Source organism: Pygoscelis adeliae, unplaced genomic scaffold (assembly GCF_000699105.1).
Source record: "Pygoscelis adeliae isolate BGI_AS28 unplaced genomic scaffold, ASM69910v1 Scaffold226, whole genome shotgun sequence".
Lineage (NCBI taxonomy): Eukaryota > Metazoa > Chordata > Aves > Sphenisciformes > Spheniscidae > Pygoscelis > Pygoscelis adeliae.
In genome coordinates, this window is record NW_008824983.1 from 4,269,612 (window position 1) to 4,296,190 (window position 26,579).

Consider the following 26,579-nt stretch of genomic DNA (forward strand, 5'->3'; position numbering starts at 1 on the left):
AAGGAGCCGTACAGACCAGGAATCACTCCTAACCAGCTCTACAGCGCCGCCATCATTTTGTGAGCAGAGCAAGGGAAAAGCTAAGCCACGTGGATGCCAGCCATGTCATAGAATCAGAGAAATGCCACTAATCCTCAGGACCACAAAATACACCTCGAATTTACTAATATAGATGTATCCTTAAAAATCAGCTCTCTGTACTAAGTACTCAAGAAGAAATGGATGACATCCAAATGAGAAAAGCCTGGAGCTTTTAATAGAGAAACAGGAACTCTGTAGAAGCCTGCCAACTGTAGAAGCAGCTGTTTTCTGTGCTACAGAACTTAGAAATCCTCGATGGCTTCTTGGCTGTCTAGTAACATAACTGAGCCTACATTCGGTGGGAGGGCAGTAACTGTGTCTGTCTGTCCCTGATCCACCTGCCTCCTTGGTGGCAATTGGTTGGTGAGTTCAGAAATTAGTCAGGAGGTGAGATTGATCAAGCAATAGACAGCATGATCAATTGAACTCCATTTCCCATTGTATCAGACAAATATAATCCCATCTGGGGTTAGTATTAGTTTAACATAGAACCAGAAATCCTAAAAACAAGGTTCTCTTTGGCTGGGATTAAAGCAGTCAGGCTAATAGGTGCATGTATTTATGCCCGCAAAGGAAAAACCACGAGAGCTGGCCAAAAGTTGAGCTGTGATGGAGCTGCACAAGTTCCTCTCGGATTCACAGATAAAAGAGATGTTCTGTCAGTGGCGAAACAGATCACAAGGAAAATGCTAACATGTCCTGATGAAAGAGGACTTGGAAATGATTTAAAAGCAAAGTAATAGTAATAATATGGACAAGATTGCCTGTGGCAATGCAGGGCACCTGCCCTGCCTATGTTTGACACTAATTCTGGCTGAAGCATGAAACTGCTTTACTGCTGAGTTCCTTAGAAAATGGGGAGCCAGCTAAATACTGACAGGACTATGCAAGGAGGAGACCATCATAAGGATGTAATGACTAAAGTAGCCCAGCCAAGTCTGCCTATTGGAAGGAAACTGGAGAAATGGTATTCCCCTAAAACCAGCATACTTAGTTCTTAGTGCTGGGACTGCGCAACGGCCACTGAGGGACTGTAAACTTTGAAACATGAGGAAAATACACAATGAGGAAGCTTGTTCAAGAAATGGGAGCAAGTATTTGTAGAAGAGATCCACAGCTCATGAAGAAAACTGGCTGCACAGGGACTAAGTAACAGAGATTCAGTTCAGAAGAAAAGCCATATAACACGTATGGCTTTAGAATACATAGTAATGTTTAAGAGCACTGAGGAAACTGAGAAGAGCTAGTAGGAAATGTAGAACTTGGAAAACATGCAGATGAAATGCTGTAAAGAGTATGTTTACTGGAAAGAGTACATTTAAGACTATGTTTGTGTAGGACGTGAGTTGCAAGGCATTTAGGCACAGTGTTCCCATTTTTGGGAAAATATTGAAAGGTTGCCACAACCAAAAGAATAAAATAAAATCAGATGGAGCTCAAGAGACAGCAGGACTGACTGGCCGCGCCTCATATCCATGCTTTTGAGAAATAGTTGCTTCTTCCAGCCTTTACTTTTATAAAAAATGTTGGTAATGTGCAGAGTATTTAAGAGCGATTACTGCACAGACATGTGGGTTATTGAAAAACTTCTGGAGCTCCAGTAAACCACTGTGAGCCTTAGAAACTTCTCAGCCTATGCAATACCATACCTTAGCACTGTCAGCACATTACCATTCACAATGTTTGGCCATCAGCCTTGCTTAAGCAGCATTCTTCCTTTTTAATTTATTTCATCCTTTTTAATTTATTTCATCATTGATCACAAAAGCTTTTGAAATCCTCAGATGCATATATGTCCTCACACAAACTTCAGTTGTGGGCCCACATTTTATAATGGTGCAATCCACTGTCCTTACCTGACATACTTCCAACTTGCACTGACATAAATTTGCACCTACATACATGGCATGTTCTCAGTACATTAACAGCAGAATTGATTGCAAGTTCCAGACTGAAAACAATCAGAACAAAACCAACGCAAAACCAAAGAGCTATGGTGGTTCAAAGAATTGCACTGTGTAGTTTGGGTTCCTGAGCTACAGATACCTCATCATAAACAGAATTGTAGGGTATAAGATGATGGGTGAGCACAAGGGAAATGTGGCTTACTGTAGGATGTTGGGTTTTTAAAATTAAATTGAAAAATTTAATTCACTTCACTAAGCTTTAGCATTCTGAAACTGTCTAAATTCTCCCTTTTGTTCTCTTTCACATTTTATTAGTCTTTTATTCTTCAAATCTACGGAATGGAGGAGGTGATAGGTCACCCAGCACCAACTAGAAGTCCATACAGATATCTGCCAGTGTGTTAACTCATGAAATTTATGTCTCCTTCAGTACTATAATGTCTCTACTTTGCTTCCCTGCTACATGAATAGATATCTCCTGTTCTTGCCTCGAGAAGTGCTAATTTGCACAGTGGGGGACTGGTGAAATGGTTGCAAGGTAAAAGGCATTTGAAAGCTGGCTTTCAAAAAGCCCTTAAAAAAAAAAAAGCAAAGAAAAATAAGAAATTGTTGGGGCAATAAGGAAAACACAAAGGGAAAGAAATGGGAAAGAAGAAAATGGAGAGAGATATTAGACATATTTTTTTCCAATACTTTCTTAAAAAATGTACACAAACGCAGTAGTCATGAAACAGAGAAACAATACAGAATATGTCACACTAGATCCCGTACAAGTCTCCACTGGCCTTTAAGTTATAGAAGAAATTTGTGGAGGGACAGAAGTGATTGCAACAAAGTTAGAGATAGGAGGGAACATCAGCAAAACTAAAGCAGGATAGGAAAAAGAGAGAAGATGAGAAAAAGAAAGAGAAAGTGGTATGTTATAAAGTGTAAGAACTTGAAAAAAAATCTCATAACCAAATAGGAATGGTCTTTAGCTCAGTGGTGGTTAAACACTTCAGAAGAAGCAGAAAAAAACTGCACAGAAGATACTGTGGAATAATCTGCTATGGGAAGGCTCTTCTCATCCCCAATCAAACAGATCAATCTAATACACAAAGTACGGAGCTCATATTCCTTTCAAAACACTCTCTTTCTAAAGAGTTAATGGTTTTCAGACTTTTAATTTTCTTATCAGCTACATACATGTTTCAGATGTTGTATAAATTGAAGCCTGCATAACCCAAAAGTTCCTAAAAGTTCCACTCCAAAACCAGCGTTCTCAGCTTCTGCTTTCCAGCTTTCAGGAGAGAACTACAGTCAACCTCAACAGCATTACCTCTAAAACGGAGTTCTAAGAGAGATACTTGTTGCAATTGTGGTATCATATTAACGTGTATTGTTAAACTGCTTTTGACCTGAAAACAGCTACATAGATACTTTTATTTTCCCAGTTTTAAACTGCATAGGAAAAGTAGAAAGAATTAATGTTTACTGTGAAATTTCAGTCATTTGTGCAAATGTTTAAGAGTTGACTACACATACAGAATTACTGTATGTAATTAGGGAACATGTTTACAATTGTACTAAGTGCACCACTAACTCCTCATCAGCACCTCACTTCTCTCTGAAATGCATCATTATATTCAAAACATAAGACCATGAAACTAAGATGCAGAGCAGCTACGTGACTTTCTGATGAACAGGCAGGAAGTCAGTAGCCAGGCCTAGGAGAAAAACTTGGCGTACACCAAACCTCCACATAGAGAAGGCTGTTACAGGGGTAACGCGAGAGAGGCAAATTCGGTGTCACATGTCGGAGAGTGTGTCTTTCAAGAGAAATAACCCCGCGTATGTTGGTATACAAGACAACTGAAGTATGTTGTAACTTTAACCAATTCAGTACTCCCTCTCTCCCCTGAGATATGCCTTACTTTTAACAGCAGCCGCACTCTACTCAAGAAGAACCTCCAGCAGCTTTCTCTGGTGTCCATCAGGCCCAGGGCTCGTACTTCTTTTCTAACTGCTGTAACTATGCCCTCCACGTCTTCATCACTGAACAGATCTGGAACTTCTCCTGTGGAAAGACAAAGGGGTAGTTAGGAGAAGCCTTACACAATACAGCCACAGAAAAAATCTACACGGAATTTAGCACAATGGGGTTTAGGCGCATAACTAGAGCTATGCTATGATAATAGATAGATCAAGTAACAAAACAGTTTCCTCCTGTTCCCCACACCTTTTCACCTAAAAAGAACAATTCTTTTTATAAGGGAGTGGAAACAACATTGTTTTAAAAAGACAAAAATATTTGCCCCGACAGGAAGTGCACTCATAAATTATGTATCCCTCAGAATAGTGGTTCCTTTTTTTACAGGCTGTTAGAAAATTGTTTTCCAGTCTGGTTGCAAAAATGAATAATAATTTAAAAAAAAAAAAATCTTTCAAGATGCTCTCCAACTGTACAACATGATATTACTCCCATTTTTCTTCCACCCTATTGCCAGATCCCCACATTCAGAATCCAGATTCTCTGATTTTCAAAACATGGGTGAAACTGCATCGCTGTCTGTTACATTGCATTGCAATGTAGTCACGAAGACATTGCTTGAAGTCAGTGAAATCATATACAAACATGGCATTAAGTCAAAGAGAGATTCCCATCTCACCCCAGATCAATGCACTTATGCACGATAAGCCTTAGCAATTTGTCTCCTCCATGAGCAATGCTTTCTTAAGCAAGTTAAGACTCAGTTCTCAAGTTGGATGGGTTGACTTGGCCTCTCTAAAAGCTCCCCCTACAAATACCTGAAAGAGAAAAAATCTCTTTAAAGTTCAATGAAACCACAGATCATTTGTCATTGGGAAAGATCTTTCAAGAAATGTGTTTGTCTAATCACCTGATGCCAACAAGTCATTAATCAGCACAAGAAAGCATTCATCTGGAACCCGGGCATCTGTCAGCAAAAACACTGTGGGCATGTTCTTGGCACCAGTCTTGATGTACAAACTGGCAAGATCTACCTGTAAGGAAAGGAGGCAATCACTCATATTCCATTAAAATGTTGATACAGAAAAAGTGTGAAATGCACGTTAGTGGGTGGCAACGCATTGCTGACTTCTTACTTTTTTCAGTTTATTTACATATCACGATTTTGCTGCATAACATCCAAAGGGAAAAGCAGTTTGCCTCTGTTTTCCATATCAAACACTGAGGTTTTGACAAGTCCTAGTGGTAAAGATCAAAATGGACTACTAATCAAGGAAATCCCCCCATGAATGTACTAAAAACCGGATATTGCGGCCATGAAAGTCCCCAGAAACAACAGCCATAACCATACCAATAATGTCTGGGAATTGCACTGAAGAGTCAGATCCATTTTAAACTTGGTTATTTCTGCAAGACTTTTTTTTTTTTAATAGTGAATTTATTTAAAAGAGCTTTCTCATGTTAAAAAAAAAAAAAAAAAAAAAGACTGAGTAGTGCACTGGTGCACTGTTACTTTTGCTGTCACGCACGGGTGGCCCAGAGAGAGACATGGCATGGGACCATTGTGCTAGCAGTGGTACAAACATGGAATGCTTTTTGGCGTTGGGTTCCAGAAAAAAAACAACCCACATCAGCTGCATTCGAGTGTGGTCATGTTTGAAATACAGATTAAGGTCAGTGCTGGCTGATACGAACAAGTTGCCACATGACCTGGCAGAAAGCAAATACTCAGGCTTGTTAACAAAGGCTTAGAAGTTTCCCTGCTTGGAAACAACATGGGGGAAGTGACCACTTGAGCCCACATCTTACACTACACCTCATTTGCCCAGGGAAGGAGGCCACAAGAAGTTAGACACCATGTAAGACAAACTCACAGCACTTTTCCGAAACAGAACAGCGTGTACCTGCCTCTGAAAACTGATGCCTTGGGCTGCACACACTGTGGTGGTTTGGCCATGGCCCAAGGCTAACAGAAGGGCTTTTTGGGCACCACCATCCACCAGATTTGGCCATAATCAGATCCTCATTTAGCCTTGCCTGAAATTCAGAAGCATTGCTAGCTGTCTGGACGGAGTGAAGAGGAAGAAAATGTTCCCTCCTTCCCTGTTGCTCACATAGGTAGGGCTCAGCTTTGCAAGGTCCTGAAGCCCGTAAGCCTGACAGAGCACTTAACTATATTCCTTATCTTTGCATATGACCAGTTTAAGTGATTAAATGACTCCCATGCAACAAGGACAAAATTTTGCCTGGTGTTCACCCACATCAATTTTATTCCACTAAATCAATACACATGCAATAAAATGCCAAAATTTGTAACAAACGGCTAACTTTAAATATCAGAACTCCGACCACATCTTTGTAGTGTGTCGAGTAGCTGCCTTGGAAAAAGTGGAGAAAATACCAAAGTTCTGTGAAGCACATAAGTAGACGCTAAAATACCTTTTGACCACCCATTTTTCAGAGATGAAAATGAGAGATACAGCTGGAAACCACAGGAACCACAGGGGTTGTTACTGTAAATTACACTGCTTCGCCTGTGATTTTATCAAGCCCGTGTAACGACAAAACAACGGATTCTCCAAGTAGTGAACTCAACAGACTCAAATAATATCTATTCGTTTACCCTCAGGTCCTGGATCGTGTAGTCTTCAGTGTAATTTGGAAAACCTCCATGGAGCAGATGTATGCTGCCAGCCTCGACAAGCTTTGTTTACCGCTACCACCTACTCCAATCAGAAGTGCATAACCCCTAGGGGCTTCTGGGGTACAACTGATCTGGCACCTGATGACAAAAAAAAAAAAAACAAACCGTAACAGACTTCAACAACCTTGTTAGCCAAGTTTCTCAATTTCTTTTTATTGCACCAAGCTTTCTTTTTTTTTTTCTTCTTTCTTTTTTGTCTATTTTTGTGGTAATGTGCTCCTGACACCTAAAGGTACATTATCTTCACGTCAGCATTTTCTTTCTTTCCAATATTTCAGCAAGCAGAAAGAAAAGCTGTTTTCCTTTGTCAAATATTGAAGGTCTGCACTGACCTCTACAATGACCAGAGCTGCCTGGTTGCTCATTCTTTACATTGAGCTGCTCCAAAGCATCATTCCAAGATCCTGACGGACCCTGACTGGACTCAGAATAAAGACCTAGTTAACTTGAACGGAGGTTGACTGGGCCCTAGGAGCACATGAGAATTTCATGTCTGGCAGTTTGCACCTCAAAGGCTGAAGGATGATGAATCACTTCATGAAAAATATGCATCAAACTTTAATTTACTCTTGGAATATCTAGCCCAGAGTACTTAAGGCATGCTTTTATTTGCTGATCATGGAATACTATAGGATGAGAATCTGGCCCAAAATTAGACAAGATTTAGTTGCTAGAATTTTCAAATGTAAGTATTGAGGTAATTACGTCCCCCCCCCCCCCAAAGTGTTTGAAACATTAAATCTCTTGCAATTGATATTTTAATCATTTATATAAACATCTAAAAATTATTTTCAAAATTCCATTTTTTAAAGTCAGATGCAGATTCTAAGGGATTACAGCCTAGTATCAGCAGACCAGAGCTTAGAGACAGCACGTTGGACCTTTTATTCCATTTTTCTTCCATGTATCAATGAAAAAAAAAACCCAAAAGCAATCCCCTCATTCTCTTTATGTCTCATGCCACTGAAAAAATCATCCCTGAAAAAACATCCATAAGAACCTTCTTAAATAAAGGGATAATGTGTCTAATCTGATTGCATCTAATAAAGATGCAGAAACCTGTTCAACAACACATTACTGGAAGCCAATTCTCTTTGACCTCACTGTAGAGCTTTGTCAGCCTTATTCATGATTTCACAATGGATCCATTAAAAAACAACCATAAAAGGTGCAGAAAAAATTTACAGGATTTAATTTCACATATACTTTTCTGGGACTGCCAAATTGTAAGGCTAGGACACCCTGCCACTTTGTTTGCCAATCTGGGATACTACCCTCGGTCACTAGACTTCAGAGAGAAGATAATGGCTTACCTACATTTTCAAGCAAAAGTAGCGATACCTGAGAAGGCTTCTGTCTGCAGTTCTGATGATTATCACATCAACCTCTAAATCAGCAGAACAAAATCTACAGTCCCTATGAAAGATCCATATGATTATCTTTGTAATTTAAGCTCTTTTTTAATCCTCTTGGAGAGAAACTTCTACAATAGACTGCTTTGTCAAGAGTGCCTTCTCTTATATAGCTCCTGTCTGAATATGTGCAGAGTGAAAAACGATGACGCTGAAATCCTAGTCCAACTCAATGAGAAGAAAAGGTTCCATGTTAAATGATTTGACACTGCAAATAATAGAAACTGCTTTAACAAAACTAAGCTCTGCCAGCATGGGCCTCTGTCTCTTTCTGGAAATCACTGATATTATACATGACCAGAACGACTGTATACATTGAAGGAAAATTATAAATAATGACAAGGAGCAACAATGAAGTCTGTGCCTCACTTATTCAGCAAAATCTTCACTTCATCTTCTGAAAACTGGCTGGTTTTCTTCCATGCAGGAAAACAAAGCAAGTGTAGTTAATCAGATTTCAGACACAGAAACAGATTTTGGGCCATGATGGATACTAAGATATTGCCTGACATGAGAAAAACAAATTACTTTAAACTGAGATAAGGTAAGAACACATATGTAAAAAATCTATGTATAATAAAATAATAATAATTAAAAAAATGGATGATGACATTTAGAAGTCTGGGCTGGTTTAGATTTCAAAATGTACAAGGCTAGGCAGCAAAGCAACTTCAAGTCTGCCATGCAGTGGCATCATTTAGTATATGCTTAAGGTATTACTTGTCGTTGTTTTGAATTAATCTAATTTTGAAAGCATTTTCCGTTTCTTGGAAACAAAAGATAAATATTACTTTTCTTATAAAGGCCTGTAACATCACTAACTAACTAAAAGATAAGACAAACTATCTACAGCATTATAGATTATCTTTCCAACTTCGGAGAATTAGTGGTGTTAATTTCTGTGCAGCGCAAAAAAGGATGAATCTCTGTTTAAACAAAGGAAACGGAGGTTAGCTTTAACACTGAGCCACAATCTACTCTTCCACAATGGCACCAATAAAGTATATTTAGCAGGATTATTGCTGCGGGGTGCCCTCACATAAGCCTTCCATTAAGAGTGTTATGAGTCTGCACTGCAAGTCTGAACAGTAAAAAGCAACAACTTCATGCAAACTTTGGTAGCATCATTATGAATTACTTGCTCCCTTTATCAATATTCCATGTACACATGCTGCATGGCACCCTCAAATAAGACTAGGTTCACAGGAGCATGCATTTCATTGTAGCTTTCTAGGAACTCCTCAAGTATATTCCTCAGTGGTTCCCGCCCTTTCACTGGCTTGTAGCAAGGGTCTGCTCTGCTGTTTGCAAAATGGCAATAGATGAGCGGAGATTGCAGCAACACTTGGTCTTCCACATTCTACCACATAGTGAGAGAGAAAAATACTAGTTAAAAAATGCCCCAAACACAGCACATGAAAAATATTTTCATGGAAAAAAAAATTCCATTAGTGTAGTGATTGATGTACCCATGCACTGTGACTACACTGAAAGTAGCTGCAAGTATGGGCTCAAAGCATTTGCACAGTACCTCCAAACAGCCAGACTCCAAACAACTACTAGTAAAGCTGTCTATATCTTTAATTGTTCATGTCTAAACTATTTAAAACTAAGGAACAATAATTTCTTTGTGGTAGGTAGTCACTGTTGAATCTAGGTTCAAACACTCCCAAATATTTTAAATTTTCCATTTTGGTGTCCTCATTCCTATTCTTATTCTATTTCTTTTCACTCCTTCTTTTACTAGCAAATAGAAATTAAAAAGGAAGGGGAAAAAAGGACTAGTAAAGCTGATGTTTTCCTGTTTCCATTTTTTGTCAAATAAATTCAAATACTCATTCCCTTTTTCTTTTTTTCCCCCCTCCTCCCCAACTGTTAGGAAAACTATTTTCTTTTTTTAAAATCAAATATACGTGCATTTAATATGTTCATTTTAGTTCATGTTTCTGCTGCTTTGTCTGTTTTCAAGTGAAGAGTTTTTGAAGGGCAAGTAGAAACAGTATTGAGGTCCTCGCTAGCTAATTCATCCTTGGTATTGGCACCAACACAGATTAATTCCAGAAGAAACTTCTTCCAAGAAGAAGAAATTTTAGTATAAAATAAAGAAATATGTATAGTTTCTTTATTATTTATATATAATATAAATAATATTTATTCTTTCTATATATTACATGACATTATTTTGTCTTCCTTGTGCCATGTCTGATACAATGAACAATACTGAGAGGTACTATATTTCATTATGAATGACAAGTTAAGGAAACAAGAGGCATACATAACAAAACTTAACTGAGAACATCAAGGCAGAGGAACGTACTTCTTTCCTGGCTTATATGTGCAGTATTTGGACTGTGAAAACCCTCATTCCCATACAACAGAAAGACCAAAATGAAACTTGCATATCTGTTTTATGTATGTCTTGCAATTTAAAGTGTCTTAACTCTTCAATAGTTTAATTCTGATAACAAGTACTTTTATTTGGATAACCAACAGTGCTCACAGTTAAAAACGTACATGTTGTTTCACTGATATGTTCTGAAGCCCAAAGAGAGACTGCAATTTAAAATTATTTGAAAAATAACTTAATTCAATTTTTTAATATACATGCATATACGTACACATACACACACACACAGGGGTTTCAGCCCCTGCTTCAGAGCTTCTTCAATCTCTGTTTCATTCTACCTAGTCTCCAGAAAGCTGTTCTTCCCTCTGAACAGATGTTGACCTTCTCTTCTCAAAATAATAGCAAACTTTGCAAACCATTACTCTATTTCCACTAAATATCTTTTCTTTCTCAGCTTTCTACCCTTTTCATCTACCTGACCATAGTCACCTCAGGGCAGGGACTATCTTCTACTTTGTACAAAGACCATCTGTTCTTCATTGGTCCACTGGCCAATTTACATCATTAAATAATAAAAAGCAGCAATAATAGAGTGTTGTTAGGTAGAAAATTAACCCATGATATACACCTGGAAGACACTGGAGAGGTCTCTCATGTTAAAGACATAGTGGAACTTCATAGCAGTTGGTGGGAAGTTTTGAACCACTGCCTGGTGAAGCCATATGGCTGCTTGTACGATGGCTGGAATATTCTTGATTAATGATGGAGTAAAAGCATGTTGCTGGAAGTGGAAGCAAACTATCTTGCTACAGATGATAGTCAGGGAATCTGAAGAAGGGAAGTTCAAAGCAAATACTGCAAAACGTCTCCGAAAAATCAAAAGGGAAAAAGAGATAAAGATTCTTCAGCATCAGACAGCAGTTAAGATTCAATGAAGTGTTAAATGACAGTACAGCCTGCTGAAAATACAGTTACTTGTGTGTCACAGAAGTACTTCATTTCTAGCCTCATCCTTGATGCAGTTCCACAGCAGTTGCATGTCTGGCTATAAGCCCCAAGGGCACATCTGCCAGGTGCCAGATGAAGGACCCCATGAGACTGCAATTGCTATGAAATTCAGGGGAATCTCAATATCATAATAAATATGGTTTGTTTCCTTCTGTTTAGCTATAGGAACAGCAGGATCTTGAACCTATACTAAGTTTCAGACACTATGTTTTCTCCTATCCCCTTTCGTCTCCTACCTATTGCAGTGAAAAGCTAAATAGTAATTATGTCATGTATTAAATACAGGATTGCTATAACATGACACTTCAAACCATACCTGGAGCCTAGGGTTGATAGTGAAGCTGCCAGCGGTTGGATTCATACAGGCAATATACTGACAATTATGAATTTCTTTAATAGTTAGCTTCGCCTATCATACCTGAGAAAGAAAACGGAGCTTGATCAATAGTAGTGACAAAATACCGTACATTTTCCAGGCTTAAACTCAGTGGAAGAACCAACATTTCTGCCCTATGGAAAATCTGGAATACAAGCATCAAATTAGGATGGACATTTTAAAATTAAGAAAAATCCCGCAATTTCTATCACATAATCTTTTGTTCAACATTTTTGTGGAAATGAAGATATTACATTCTCACAAAGCATTCTGACGATGATAGAGATTTTTGAATGAAACTGGCTCCAAACCAACTTGGATGAGTACAACATGGTCAAAGGAAGTTCAAATCAATTTGAGAATGCACACAACCATGATAGATAAGAGCAGACAAAATTAACAGATTTCAGTAAGAAAAAAACAGCAAAGATCATCTTGACATGTATGAAGAAATGCCTCTGAGAGCTATGTAAAACAACTGTCACTAAGCACACCTAAGAGAAAACATCACAGAGTAGGAGGTGGCAGGCTTAAAAGGTCACTCCCTTTTTTGCAGCAGCATCCAGTAGATACTGTTTCTGGCTCTCCAGGTGACATCGCTCCAGGTGAATTAAAAGGAGGGCACTTCAAACAAACAAACAAACAAACAAACAAACAAACAAAGAGGCTTTCAGTAGCTGGCAATTTGAGTTCTGATTGCCCAAATCTGAAGACAGAGTCTTGTTTCTTTAGAAGTTAGCCTACAACTGAACTAGGCCAAGCAGCTACCATCTTTAAAAAAGCAGTAAAAGAAAAACTCATAAATAATCCAGGCACTCCCTGCTTAAATCAACAAATCCTCCCCAGAACGTCATAGTAGAATACATTCTCCTTCTTTCCATTTGTCTGCAACAAACTTTACTCTATATTAGAATTCTCAGATGGTTATGTTCAAAATTCCTGAATGGCATGGTCAACTTTTTTCCTAATTTGATTTGTTTTGTAAAATGGAGATTTTTAATTTTTTCATTTGGTTTTGTTTCAAAAGAAACAATTCAAAACAATTCAAAAGAAAGAAGCATCAACAGTTTTTTAGCAGTAGGAACTTTTAAGAGCTGACGTTTGAAATCTTTGTGAGAAAACAAAAAGATTCCAGGCTAGAATAGCTTATACCTCTGGGAAGAAAACAGAAGGGCATTGAGATGTTAGCTTTGCATGTCACTGAATTAGACCTGACTGATTTCTCTGAGCTAGAGATGCTTCAGATTTGAGCAGTCACTTCCTTTTTTCTCTTTACATCTCATTCCTTAACAAGATATTCAGCTGACACCTGGTATCATTCCTTCATGAGATGAAGTACGACCTAGTGAAAAGCTTATATGATTCAATTGAATCTGCATTAAAAGATGCAAGAACAGTACAGATGCTATTGTCTCACCTTGGTCGCAATTGTAGTCAGATCACAGCATATGTGCCAGTGAAAAGAACCACCCTTGCTGAAACAAAAATTGTAAGGCTACAATACACAGACAGATGTGCATTTAACTTTTTTTTTTAATGTTTGATTACTTTTCTCCTTTACCCACCAGATCATTCACAATATTTTCTTTGTATGTCACATTTTCTTCATGTCACATGACATGCTTGTATATGAACAAGAATCTAATATGCACTTATAGTAACAACTAAGTATTTACAGAAGATGTAGATCCTTCTGTAATGGAACAAAATGAAACATTGCATCAGTTGATTTTAAACTGAAGACCTCCTTCCACAGACTCTGATAAAAGGATATTAATATATTTTAACTGCCAAAAAATTAAATTGTCCTTTGGAAAGTAAGAAGCGAATTACTTTAATTGCCCAAACCAACTTAATTATCCTTCAGTGGTCATCACCTGTGTTTTTCTTTTCATGGCACAGAAAGATCATTCATTTGAACCAGTACCATAAAGTTTCTGTGGATTTTGTCTGCTGTCTTTACAGGGTGATGGAAAGATAGGTGGTAGCATAAGCTGAACAGTTGGCAGGCTGCAATTTAGGGAATCAATTTATGTTTCTCATACATGCCTGTTCTTATCAGGTCAATCAATAGGGTCAACATCCAGCAGCTCCATCAGGAGCAGCTGAAGGATACTTTCCTTCCAAGACTCTCTACAGCCCCTTCACTTTATGCTTCTCTTTTCTAAAACTGTTTATAACCTCCAGGGACAGTATGCTTTTCCATTTAAGCAATTTTCTTGGAAGTTTTCTGTTTCTATGTGGTTTAGAGATCCCATCATGGACCACAATATAAAAATTACAGCATAACATTAAGTAAGAAGTAAATGCTCACCAGTGTCCATAATCTATATGCTGCCAAATCAACGTGTGAGGTTGAACTGTTCCATATCTATCCACTTCAGGCATATTCAAATCATCAATAAAATAGATAAGTTTCTTATTTCCTACTGGACCATAGTTATGACCAGCTTTTTTCTCCAGCTTTTTTTCAAGCATTTCTGAAATGTAACACAACATACATAAAAATGATTACCATACTAAGCAATACTGAAACTAAACAAATCAAGAATTCAAAATCATGCTGGCTAAAATTTATGAAACATTTCACCACCTACAAGGGTTTTTGAACTATTGAAGTCCTTAGTAATCAGTGAAACTCACAGGGTGCCTTTGAAAAAACATCACACTGGGATTCTGAATTCCAGAAGAGTCTTGTTGGTTTAGTTGGTTGACTACTTCACAGCTTTTGAAAAATCTCACTGCATATCCATCTGCATCCTTTGGAACTGAAATGCTTTGAATGTGAAATCCCCAGGTATCCTGACACTCAGCAAGTATATCAGTGAAGTAGATTATTTTCCCCTTCTCTTGGGAAGGATTAAACAAGGACTTTACCATACGTAAAGTGTAAAAATATGAATGATAAAATATCATTTAATCAGGACATTTAATCAGGAAACTAGCGTGGCATCTCCCATACTAAGGAAATATTAAGCTGATTGCATTAAATTTCAGCCTATTCCCCAAAATGAGGTGCTTACATGATGCTGAATGCAGACCATCAGATAACAAAATTACTACAACAGTGAACAAATTAATTCAAATGCCCTTATGTATTCATCAGAACTGTAAAATCTTGAGACATAAATTTTGAGTTTATACAATTTTTATCCAACTGCACTGCTTCCCTTAGAGGTGTAAGGGAAAGAATACCTACAGAAAGCTGCTAAGTAATCTTGAAAATATAGAAGAAAACCACTTGTATTAAGCATTATTAAAATATTGAACTTTGGTATGATGTGATCCTCAACTTTTGCCGCTTCATGAAGTATTCCACAGATTCACAAGAAAGCATTCATCATCCATGGAAGTTTGATTTCTAATTGCACTGTTTCTATTTTGTGCGTAGAAATAAGAACCTGCAGCAATCATTAGGAATTTATTAAAGCAGGACTGGAAACTAACAAACAATCTCATCTCTCTTCCTTCCTAAGTCATATATTTTTGTTGTCCAAATGATCACAAAATGAAACCACAGTAATACGTGGACTTCAAGGAAAACTTTTCAGCATGTCCCAGTGACTGGGGCTCTCATTTTTGGTGAGCAGCCTAATTTCAAAAGCACACTCTGCCTCGTTCAGAGCAGGGATTTGAACCAAAGGTGGTTATGAAACATTTAGGGAAGATGGTAGTTACAACCCTTGCAGCACAGGAGAGAATTTAATTCAGATTTCATATGCATGAGATTTCTTACTCAATACTGCTGGGCAAGAGAAAAAAGATTTCTCAAAAATTTTGTGCATCTAGCCCAGATTTTTTTTGTCTAGTAAATAGTGTCGTTAATTTGGGTTACACCTGCTATTGGTTTTGAGATGACCAAGCCCACTTTTTTTTTTTAACTTTAATATTTGTCAAAAAGAAAGGAGGTTGAGGAGAAAAAAAAATTATCAGTTCCATGTATAATAAGTAGAATAGGAAAAAAATGCAGACTACAGACTTCTTTCTTTTTTCCATTGTATTAGACTGTATGTTAAAAACCTTTGGTTTAGATTAAAAACAAAGTGAAATGTAAGCATATGGTTCTGAACTTGTTTTGTTTTTTTTTAAACTGGGCAACATGTTCACAAGAGCTGGTGAGAAATGGAAACTGCACTTGCATAGTGACAGCTGAATGCTGTATGTCATAGCCCTGCTGTGTTTCTGACTTGCAGCAGACTTCTTGGTTTCTTAGGCAAAGCAGTATAAACAAATATATCACTGCAAAAAGTTTCCATTAGGACAAAAAGAGTATTGTGTTGTCATCTTGGATTCTTCAAACAGTGAAATATATCATCTGCAAACCTCAACAATTCAAGAAAGGTACCAAATGCTTCCAAGGACATTTCCATCTAGTCACAGTCAGCTAAAAGGACGGTTACTGACTGTGGAGAAGAGAAGTAAGCAGATAAAAAGTGAAAGTGTGCTGGAGGACAAGATAGAAATGTAGAACCTCAACATATTTGCAACTGGATGATCATAAATTTTGGGGGAAAAAGAGCCATGAGTGCACTTATCCTGCTTTTCTACCACAAAGGGGAAAAATGCAGAAACTATATGCATATGAAAGGTTTAGAGTACCTTAATTACCTTAAAATCTTACGTAAAAGAAGATTTTCTTCTTCTTTTAGCTGAGGTACATATATATCTGTATTTTTAAACCCCAAATTAGGAATACTCCTTCTTGATCCTTAACCTTATCTAAATTTTAAATAGTGTCCACAATTATAATCTATTACTCCTATTGTATTTTAAAAAATACTGTATTATTGCAGTACAGTAAGGAAATACATTGTACTAAGTTCCATTGTACATAAATGTTTATGCAAATTTCTTCTCTGTGGCACTGTTCCAGACTTTAGTACTATTGAAGACCCTGAACTTAATGTACCAATATTAGTTTGCATCAGAACCTGCCTCCACCAAGTAACATTTTGAAATTTTCTGCTGTTCTAGAGGCAGAGCAAGTGAGTCATATGCCTTGGGGGAATGCTAAATAAAACCCAACACTACATGCTAATCTCACCCACTCTAGCATATAGCTCAAAAAAAAAGATATATGGATACAGCTAAGATGGGAGCTGGCAGAAAATACTGCAGATTAAAAGCGATATGATCTGTAAGAAAAATCTTTCAACCTCTAAACCATGGAAAGAACATGGCAATGTAGTGAATAACTGTACTTCAACAAGTTCAGTTCTTAAGCTCTTCTTTTTGCACTGAGACTTAATTTAAATTGCTCATTTGTGTAATTTGATGTGAATGCCTCTTTCCATTAAAAAAAGAAATCCAACAATTTGGTTGTTCCAAACAATTGCTTGGAGTGGTAGCCTAAAACACATACGGAAGGCTTTTCAGTGTATCACTTGAACACATTTTATAGGAAGAAGCATTGGTACACACAAACACAAAAATAACGTAAGAGGCAGTCATTTTGAGCTATACATGACAGAACAAAATCATTCCACCACAGCTCACCAAAAAAATGTTGTAAACACAATGGAAAGCCAACACAATATATTTGTTTCTGAATTGTCACACAGTTCTTCACCTGCTGTGATTAGTGGAGGGACTTGTTAATAGAGCATTTAACAAGAGGGACTTGGCTGAAAAGCAGCAGACAACCAGAGGAGTCCACTTCTTTGTTCATCTCTTAATATTCCTTAGAAGGAGCGGTGGATGTTTTACAATACTGACTTGACTTAAAATCTGAAGGAATACTGCTAACATTTCATAGCAAATCATAGAATCATAGAACCATTAAGTTTGGAAAAGACCTCTAAGATCATCGAGTCCAACCATCAACCCAACCCCACCATGCCCACTAAACCATGTCCCTAAGCACCTCATCTACACGTCTTTTAAATACTTCCAGGGATGGTGACTCAACCACTTCCCTGGGCAGCCTGTTCCAATGTTTCACCACTCTTTCAGTAAAGAAATTTTTCCTCACGTCCAATCTAAACCTCCCCTGGCGCAACTTGAGGCTGTTTCCTCTCGTCCTATCGCTTGTTACTTGGGAGAAGAGACCAACACCCACCTCGCTACAACCTCCTTTCAGGTAGTTGTAGAGAGCAATGAGGTCTCCCCTCAGCCTCCTTTTCTCCAGGCTAAACAACCCCAGTTCCCTCAGCTGCTCCTCATAAGACTTGTTCTCCAGATAGTTATCCGTTAACCTTTATCCTTAAAGGTTCATAAACTTCCCATTTTTATGCCACAGTACAGCTGGTGGGTGTGATACTCTTGGAAAGAAAACCCCTGTAGTGCTGACTTCACCTATTTGGTTTATTTAAGAAGTTTCCTGCAAGAATCCACAACCTTTGCTTCCTAGGAGCTCCTTTCATCAGCTTCTGTTTACAATGGAAAATGTTATGCCTTTGCGCTCTAGTGCCTTGGCCATGGTTGCTGCTGGAATGGCAATCATTAGCTAAAAAGTCCCTCTCAGAACAGAGGAATATCTGAAAACCTTTTAAGGCCGATTCCCAATTAAAGGAGCTATAACAGTTTACATCGGTTCATGATCTCGCTCTGACACGCAGCAGACTTCTTTTCCCCAAATATCTCCATTCATTTTGAGGGGCAAAAAGGCAATTAAGTTCTGTTAATGCAGGATTCTAAGTTAACATGAATTTGGAAACACTTCAAAGAATAAACTAAGTTACAAAGTAAACCGAAAGCGGTATTTGCTTATCTGACCTGAATACAGAAGAAATCAAGAGGAGACAGGAAAGAAAAAGCAGGGTAAAGGGTTATTCAATAGAGATTTGTGGATTTATACTTATGTTTTTAAGCCTAGTGACAATCTGATCCATTAGCAGCAATGTAGCTTGACTAAAAATTAAAAATTTGATTGCATAAGCAGTTAGATGAAGCATCAAGCAAACTTAAATACTTCTAAAGATTTTATCTATAGACTCCTTACATTTTGGAAAGTTTTTAAAAGCGAGAAATTGTTTTCCGTATCTTTGTCCAGACATATGAGGGGATAAGACAGTTGTATTAACTTCTTTCTCTAGTGCTTCTTACAGCTGTAAAAAGCTGTACAGTGAATAGGGCATGTAATTTTTTCTGTATAGTTGTAACAGTTCAAATTACTGTAAAGATTAAAAAAAGAAGGCAAGAGGGCACATCCACTGGCAGCTGGTATCTCCCTTGATTGTGTCGCTTTTCATGAAAAGCAGGAGACACAGAGCTTTTACGAGCCTATTTTACTTTGACTGTATGACTCCTCTTATTCCAAAACCTACCACCAGTGTAGTGTTTTTGGCCAACATACATCCCCCGCTGCTTGTGTGTTATATTAACATTTCCTTTGCTCTGCATCCATCTTGCCTATGGAGACTCCAAACTTCTCCAGACAGGGACTGCCCCTACTCGGGGATTGTAAGGTGCCTAGCAAAAGCAAGCCCAACTCCTGACTGTCCTTTTTGGTACATCTACAGGCACAATGCAGAGACACCCAGGCTAGCAAAAGCTGGCTCAAGGCTTCTTGTTAACATAGGTAAAGCCAAATTTTCTCTCGTCCACAAGCACAGAGCAACTTGTGGGAGCACATTGTCAGTGCCAGTTTGCCCCAAACAGGTTCATCCTCCTCCTTTCCTATTGCCTGGCCCAACTTCGCTAAGTTTTCCACTTTGCAAAGTGATGAGCTTGCCAAGACCCAGACAACGGCAGTAGCCAACAGTTGTAATGAGATCATAATAACTGCGTAATATTTTTCACCTTTGCTGTTGAGGGAAGACAGGTTTCTTGCATCTGTATGGAGCTTACTCTAGAGCACTGCTGATGATGTGTAGTAGTTGAAAGGGATGTTAGCCAGGAGGTAGTCTTCACAGAGAGCAGCAAGCCTATCACCTGCAAACACTGTTTTTCCTACTCCGGCATTTCCAACAAGCATGACTGGTTTGCCTTTTGTTAAGAGTAAATCAATAAAATATTTGAGACATGCAGTCTCAGATATGTGAACAAAGATTGCCTGAAATTAAAAAGGAAAAAAACCCATCAAACACTTGCACAACACAGTTTAGTTTTAAAAGCAAACAGTAATTTCTGTCTCTCTCTCTCTCTGGCTAGGACTGAATTCTAAAAAGCAATGAAACGGGATACACCGTTCTCTTGTTCTTAAACATAATTACTAGAACAAAATTTCTGCTGGATTACTTTTTACACAGCATTTCTACTTGAAAATTTGTATTCAATTTCTTCTAGTAGGAAGATTTTGAAATGAGGTTGTAGCTGAAATGCGTTGGTTCCATATCAACCTTTACAGAATGCCAGTCTCCCAAAAACTGGTAGAGAAACAAAGGTTGGTGCATCAGGTAGCTGGTTTAATTTTTCAATTAGTATTTCCATTTACTTTTTGGCCTGGCTTTCAGCATACCGAAAACTGTTTGGGCAAATAGTTGGCCATAGATTAGCTTTACTTACTGTGAGCATCTAAAACCTTCATTGCCTGATAAAGTGTTCTTTTCCAAGCTCTGTATTTTCCTATCAAGTATTAACCCTTAGAGAGAACTTGTTACAGGATAGCTGATAACAGATAATGTCTTTTGATCATCAGCTCCATGTTTCTATGCCCACAAACTTCTAATCTCTCCAGGAAAATTCCTACTCATCTAAGCATTTAAAAAGAAAAAGACGTAGAAGTTAATGCAATCAAAACACCATGAAGCATTTGAGAGTATTCTATGCAAATCACACTGAAAAAAAGAGCAAAAGCAACCAAACCTCCAAACTGAGGCAATTACAATTAATAGCTCATGCTTTCTATTTCTCCACTGACAGGTATATATCATACTATCATACCTTCTACAATTTGTATTCCAAATATAACTCTAACTTCGTAAGTTGATCAAGAATATAGTGGAGAGGTGATGATAAAGTGATTTGCTTCCCCTAGACCTCATACACTTCTGTTAGTAAGAAGGGAATTTAGGTAGCAAAAGAATACCTGTGCATAAAGCTGGCAATAGAAAAATGTTAAGGCTTCAATTTGTGGTGTACAGTTGCTGTGGGCATTATTTTCAATAATTAAATGGACTTGGAGCCTGAATTTCTTCTACTGTGGAAAAAGGGTATAAACCACTAACAAATTGAATATGGTATGTCTTCAGGAGTGCTTTAATATAAAAATCAATAAAAATGTCGCTTCGTCATTAATCCTCAACGCTCAACTAAAGGCACGTGGCCCAGATAGCGGAGATTTATCCAAACACATCTAGAGAGTGTTACTTCCAGGACATCTAAGATGATGTCAGAAATCGTGACAAGACCCTAAAATGTTCCTGCATCTAGCAATGCTCAGCATGAGGTCACTGGTGTGCACTGTACCTGCAGGGATGCATCTGGATCCACATCAGGACCCAGGACCTTATCCACCCAGGGCAGGAACTTCCTTGTCTCTGGATCAAGGTAATAATCGAACACTGTGCCCTGGGATGGAAACTTCACTGCTTTCATCTTCTTAAGCCACCAGCAGCTGAATTAAGCTTGGTATTTTGAAAGCTATAAAATGGTGCATTAATTGTTTACAGTACATTCTTCCATATCTAGACATTCATGTGAAGCACATATGAAAAACAGACTTACAAATAAATCTTATTTTTAAATGCATATACATGTAGACTGTGATGAAATAACCAAGAACATCAAAGCAATATCTTAGTGTTCCTGCTGTTTAAGGGGCTAAAGACAGACCACCTTCTGATGACATCCTGGATTGAGTGCATAAGATGTTGGCAGTGGGTGGCCTCTGTGAGGAGAGGATGGGGGCTGCCCTGTGCTGGACATGGCTGGTTCCAGCCAGCTCCAACAGACCCACTGCGGGACACTGCTGAGCCCCTCAGCCAAGCTGGCGCCGCCTCAGGGAAAACATATTCAAGAAAGGGCAGAAAGACAGAAACAGCAGAACAAGGTCAGAGGAGGAGGAGGAGGAGGAAGAGGAGAAGGAGGAGGAGCTCCACGTTGCTGGAGCAGATACCCACACTGCAGCCCCCTGAGGACCCCATGCTGCAGCAGGTGAATATGCCCTGAAGCACTGCAGCCCATGGAGACCCCATGCTGGAGCAAGGGTAAAGCGTGAAAGGAAGGAGTGGCAGAGAGAAACAACTGTGTACTGACCATAACCCACCATCCACTTACACCGCTTGGAATGGGGGAATAGAGCAGTCAGGAGTGAAGGAGTGAGGCTGAGCTTGGGGGTGGGAGGGGGAAAGGTTTTGTTTTAGTGTTTGCCTTTGTTTCTCACTACCCAAATCCATTTCAATTGGCAACAAATTAAATTAAGTTTTCCCAAATCAAGTCTGTTTTGCCCATGAGAGTAACTGCTTACCAATCTCCCTGTCTTCATCTCATCCCACAAGCTTTTTCAGCCTATTTTCTCCCCCTACTCTGCTGAGGAGGGGGAACAAGAGAGCAGCTGGACAGGTGTTTGGCTGTTCATCAAGGCTAACCCACCACATATCCAGCCCAAATATTTTATTTCCTAAAACTTCTAAATTCAGTTTAAATTTATATAGCTGTGAGACCACAGAGATGACTTGCTTCAGACAAGACCTTCCTGAGTATGTCCACAGAACAGCAAGTCTTTTTGAATGATAGAATCATAGAATCATTAAGGTTGGAAAAGACCTCTAAGATCATCGAGTCCAACCGTCAACCCAACACCACCATGCCCACTAAGCCATGTCCCTAAGCACCTCATCTACACGTCTTTTAAATACTTCTAGGGATGGTGACTCAACCACTTCCCTGGGCAGCCTGTTCCAATGTTTCACCACTCTTTCAGTAAAGAACTTTTTGCTCACGTCCAATCTAAACCTCCCCTGGCGCAACTTGAGGCCATTGAAGGATAGGAAAACAGATGTTAAAATGACCAAAAAGATCTTCCCAGTCTCTTGATGTAATAATGTGTTGCTTCTGATTCTTCAGCTTATGCAAGGTGCTCCTTTATCTGTGGATGATGCACGTATAAACTTATTTATAAACTAAACTCACAAGGGCTTCATCTAATTTAAACAGCAGTAAAGCCAATTGTTTTTTTCAGTCTTTAATAGGCAAGTATGACTAGATATTTCTCAAGAAATCAAGGTCCATCTAAGTAAAACACTGAGAAATAATTGTAGAGTTTTAATACTTTCTTCTTCAAACCTTTATAGCATCACAACAAAAAAAAAATCTCACTAAGGGGAATGCATTATAATGCCTTACTTATATCTACATTTCTCAGTATAAATCCAGCAGGTGAGATTAAATATACATCTGTCCAGCCCTTTACTAAATGCTTTAATTCTGGTAGGCATGACCCTCATATTACTTTTTGTTGCTTGTCAGGGACTTTAGTATAGATAAAAAAGTACAGCTGGTAACACTTCCCTAAGTAAACACACCTTCTCTATGCACGGTAAATGACTCTGCATGCAGTCTTGCACTGTAGGCAGTCAGCTCCCTCCAGTCAAGTTAGCTCATTTACAGATGAGCTCTGATAGCTAAAGTGCGCAGTACTACAGGCCAACAAACTGGATGCACGGGCCATTGCTCTGCACCCCCTATCAGTATTAGTGAGTAGAAACCTGCATGTACATATATACACACAGATGCACATATGTATTTATATCTGTTTAAATATGTAGGTAGGTGTGTATATATATTATATCTATATATATATATATAAAATATCTGTTTTTCAAGCACAGTGATACTGTGGGCATTTTCATTAACTTACCTGATCTTGAGAGAGCACCCCACCAAACGCCCAAATACAAGCAAAACCAAAATATATCTCATAGAGCTCTCTGGGGCAATCCATTGGCACATTTTCAGGGGTCAGAAAACAATCCAGCAGTGTCTGCAATAAAAAATATGGGAAGAGAGTGACCTGTGAGTCTTACTCCATAGGAAGGTGACAGTGACCTCAAGAAGGTATTTAAATGTAAGTAGTGAGACTGCAACTCCTTGCTGTGCTTCCTTATTGTCTAGGATCTCCTTTCAGAGGTCAAAGGCATGAAGAGGTCTTCTGATAAAATGCACCAAAATACCGTCATTCTACACTACTTAAAGCAAGGTATATGCAGAAGATTACACAGTTCAGGCATGTATGTTATGGCAAATTCTTAACACTCATACTCAATAATTAATTTTCTCCTCTCATATTGACTTATCTAGAAGCAGGCAAACACTCAGAGGAGTTTAGAATGACAGTAAATTTAAAGTAAATTTAAAATGTTAACATAAGGATGTGCAGTATCAGATCATTTATATATGAAACAGAGCTCAGCTCCATTCTTTAATAATGTTTAATAACGTAGGGCCTCATTATCAGAGTATGAGAGTAACTAACACTAATGAATTTAGTGAGCATTTAATTAGAGAGAGGCAGAATGCTTGTGTAGAGAGATGAAATGGCTAGCCCTCAGCTACCTAAGACATCGCTAACAGAAGCAACACAAGAACTGAGAAGTCAGGGAATTACGTGCAGTGCCGTAAACACACTACATTTCTTCTTGTTGCAATACAAAACATCTGAATCCCTGTAGGTCTCCAAAATAAGGGTCCAGAGTCAATATATAAGAGCCTCTCAATTTCACCTCACATACATTTCAGACACACAGCAATTTTAACCATTTTTGCTCCTGCCTAGGACCACATGCTCAGCGGATGTTTCAGAAATACTGTTTCTTAAAATATAAATAGTTTTAATCCTAATGCATACCTGAACCATACTATTCTCAGGAATAGGAGTAACAGTTTTAAATCTTGTTCCGAGTTGTTCTAACTGAGGAGGCACATATTTATCAAAGAGAACAGTCAAGTTAGCCTTTTCGGATTGGTATCTCCTTGTTTCTATCCAGCTGGCAACATACCTGCAAAACAAATTGGAAAGCAGCCAATTTTTTTTATCAGAGAGAAGTTGAAAAAATACAAAATTTCTTCCCTCTAGCTTTGAAATGCAAAGTTTTGTTGACTGTTGAGAACTGTTTGTGACTGCCTTTACTGCAGTGCAGAAATACTACTGCACTGGCTGTAAGTCAGACGTTAAGTGCCGCCAACCTCACAACATTTTTATTTGTTCATGCCAAGGTCATCATGCTGTGGCATTTCTAACAGCTATTATAACAGTTGAGCACACTGGCATGTGGCTATACTCCTTTTCCTTGACTGTATCCTTTATTCCAGTGAGGGCGGGGAGAAAGGACCTACATGATAGTTTGCTCCCGCTTTCGGAGGGCTGCGCCACCAAAACACAGGTGGGAGCAAAGATTCTGTATTTGCTTTATGTTGTTTGAGAACAGACTATTAAAAATACCAGTGTGCAAGTTGTACACAAGACTGAGGATTATGTGACATCCAAGTTCAACATAACTTGCATTACATATATCTACAGTAGTATATGTAACCCAGTCTGGCTGAAAAGCCTGGCTATATGTAATCAAAGACAAAAAAAGTAACCCTCCTCATCTGCTAGTTCCTATCACAACCAAGTCTAAAACTCCTTATCATTACGCTGACTATAGCACATGCTTCAGGTTAGCAGCCACATGCCTGTCTATATTCCAAAGGATTAGGCAATTTTATCCCCTGCTCGTGTTCACGCAGTATTAGTCAAACACAGTCTAAACCAATTATTTACTCATTCACAGCTATTCTATTTGGACAGTTTGTTGCTTACTGTTTCCATCTCTGCGCTCCTCTGCTGTGAGAGATTGTCTTGCCTCTTTATGTCCTCACCAGTCCTCTGATCCTCATCACCCTAGGTGGGCAGCTTGTACAGACTCATGCTGTTTAATTAAATTCTCCTACTGACAAGATTTCTCTGGGAAATATGTGCACTGAAGGCTTCTTGTCCCAACGGCATACAACTCTAACACAGACAGTTAGAACTGACTGAAATGTTGATGACATACTGGAACGCCGCAAAATCGAATTTTGACGTGAAACAGCAGTAATGCTGCTTGAAAATAAAACCACCGACTGACAAATGTTAAAGAGATTCACTTCTTACTAAAATTAGTAAGAACTGATTTGGATCAGCTCAACAAATGCAAAAGGAAAAGATCACATTGGACTGCTTCAAGTTAATGCATTGTGCCTTGACCAACTAAATTTGTTTTTATATATGGAAACCCATGTTCTTTAGAAAACACTGTTCTGAAGACTAACTTGCATGAAGCATAGATACAAAACAAGTTAAAAGAGCAGTACTGTGATCCAAAGAAGTAAGAGAAACAAAAAGTCAAGCTGATGTAAACCAGTGTCCTTATCAAAGACGGTGACAGTTATTAAAAAGCTGTCAGAGAACAGTAGCCACATTATTAACTTCTTCTTGCTACTGCCAAATTTGCATTACAAAAAGCAATCAGTTCACTACTTGTATTGGGTTTGCGTGGCAAGGTTTTGGTAGTTGGGGGGCTACAGGGGTGGCTTCTGTGAGAAGCTGCTAGAAGCTTCCCCCATGTCTGACAGAGCCAATGCCAGCCGGCTCCAAGATGGACCTGCCACTGGCCAAGGCCGAGCCCATCAGTGACGGTGGTAGCACCTCTGTGATAACATTTTTATGAAGGGGAAAAAAACTGCTGTGCAACAGCAACTGCAGCCAGAGAGAGGAGTGAGAATATGTGCGAGGAACAACTCTGCAGACACCAAGGTCAGTGAAGAAGGAGGGGGAGGAGGTGCTCCAGGTGCCAGAGCAGAGATTCCCCTGCAGCCCATGGTGAAGACCATGGTAAGGCAGGCTGTCCCCCTGCAGCCCATGGAGGTCCA

General features: G+C 38.7%; 1 protein-coding gene across 1 annotated transcript in view; it reads right to left on the reverse strand.

The window, feature by feature from the left end:
• The window catches only part of DNAH11 (dynein, axonemal, heavy chain 11), a 166,996-nt gene that overhangs the window by 75,575 nt on the left and 64,842 nt on the right, over positions 1 to 26,579 (reverse strand). The window contains 13 exon segments of the mRNA XM_009325768.1: positions 3,902 to 4,044; positions 4,868 to 4,991; positions 6,581 to 6,612; positions 6,615 to 6,739; positions 9,240 to 9,433; positions 11,049 to 11,286; positions 11,740 to 11,836; positions 11,839 to 11,846; positions 14,119 to 14,284; positions 19,593 to 19,797; positions 21,153 to 21,326; positions 23,545 to 23,667; positions 24,532 to 24,682. Coding sequence (XP_009324043.1) covers positions 3,902 to 4,044; positions 4,868 to 4,991; positions 6,581 to 6,612; positions 6,615 to 6,739; positions 9,240 to 9,433; positions 11,049 to 11,286; positions 11,740 to 11,836; positions 11,839 to 11,846; positions 14,119 to 14,284; positions 19,593 to 19,797; positions 21,153 to 21,326; positions 23,545 to 23,667; positions 24,532 to 24,682 — 1,780 coding nt within the window.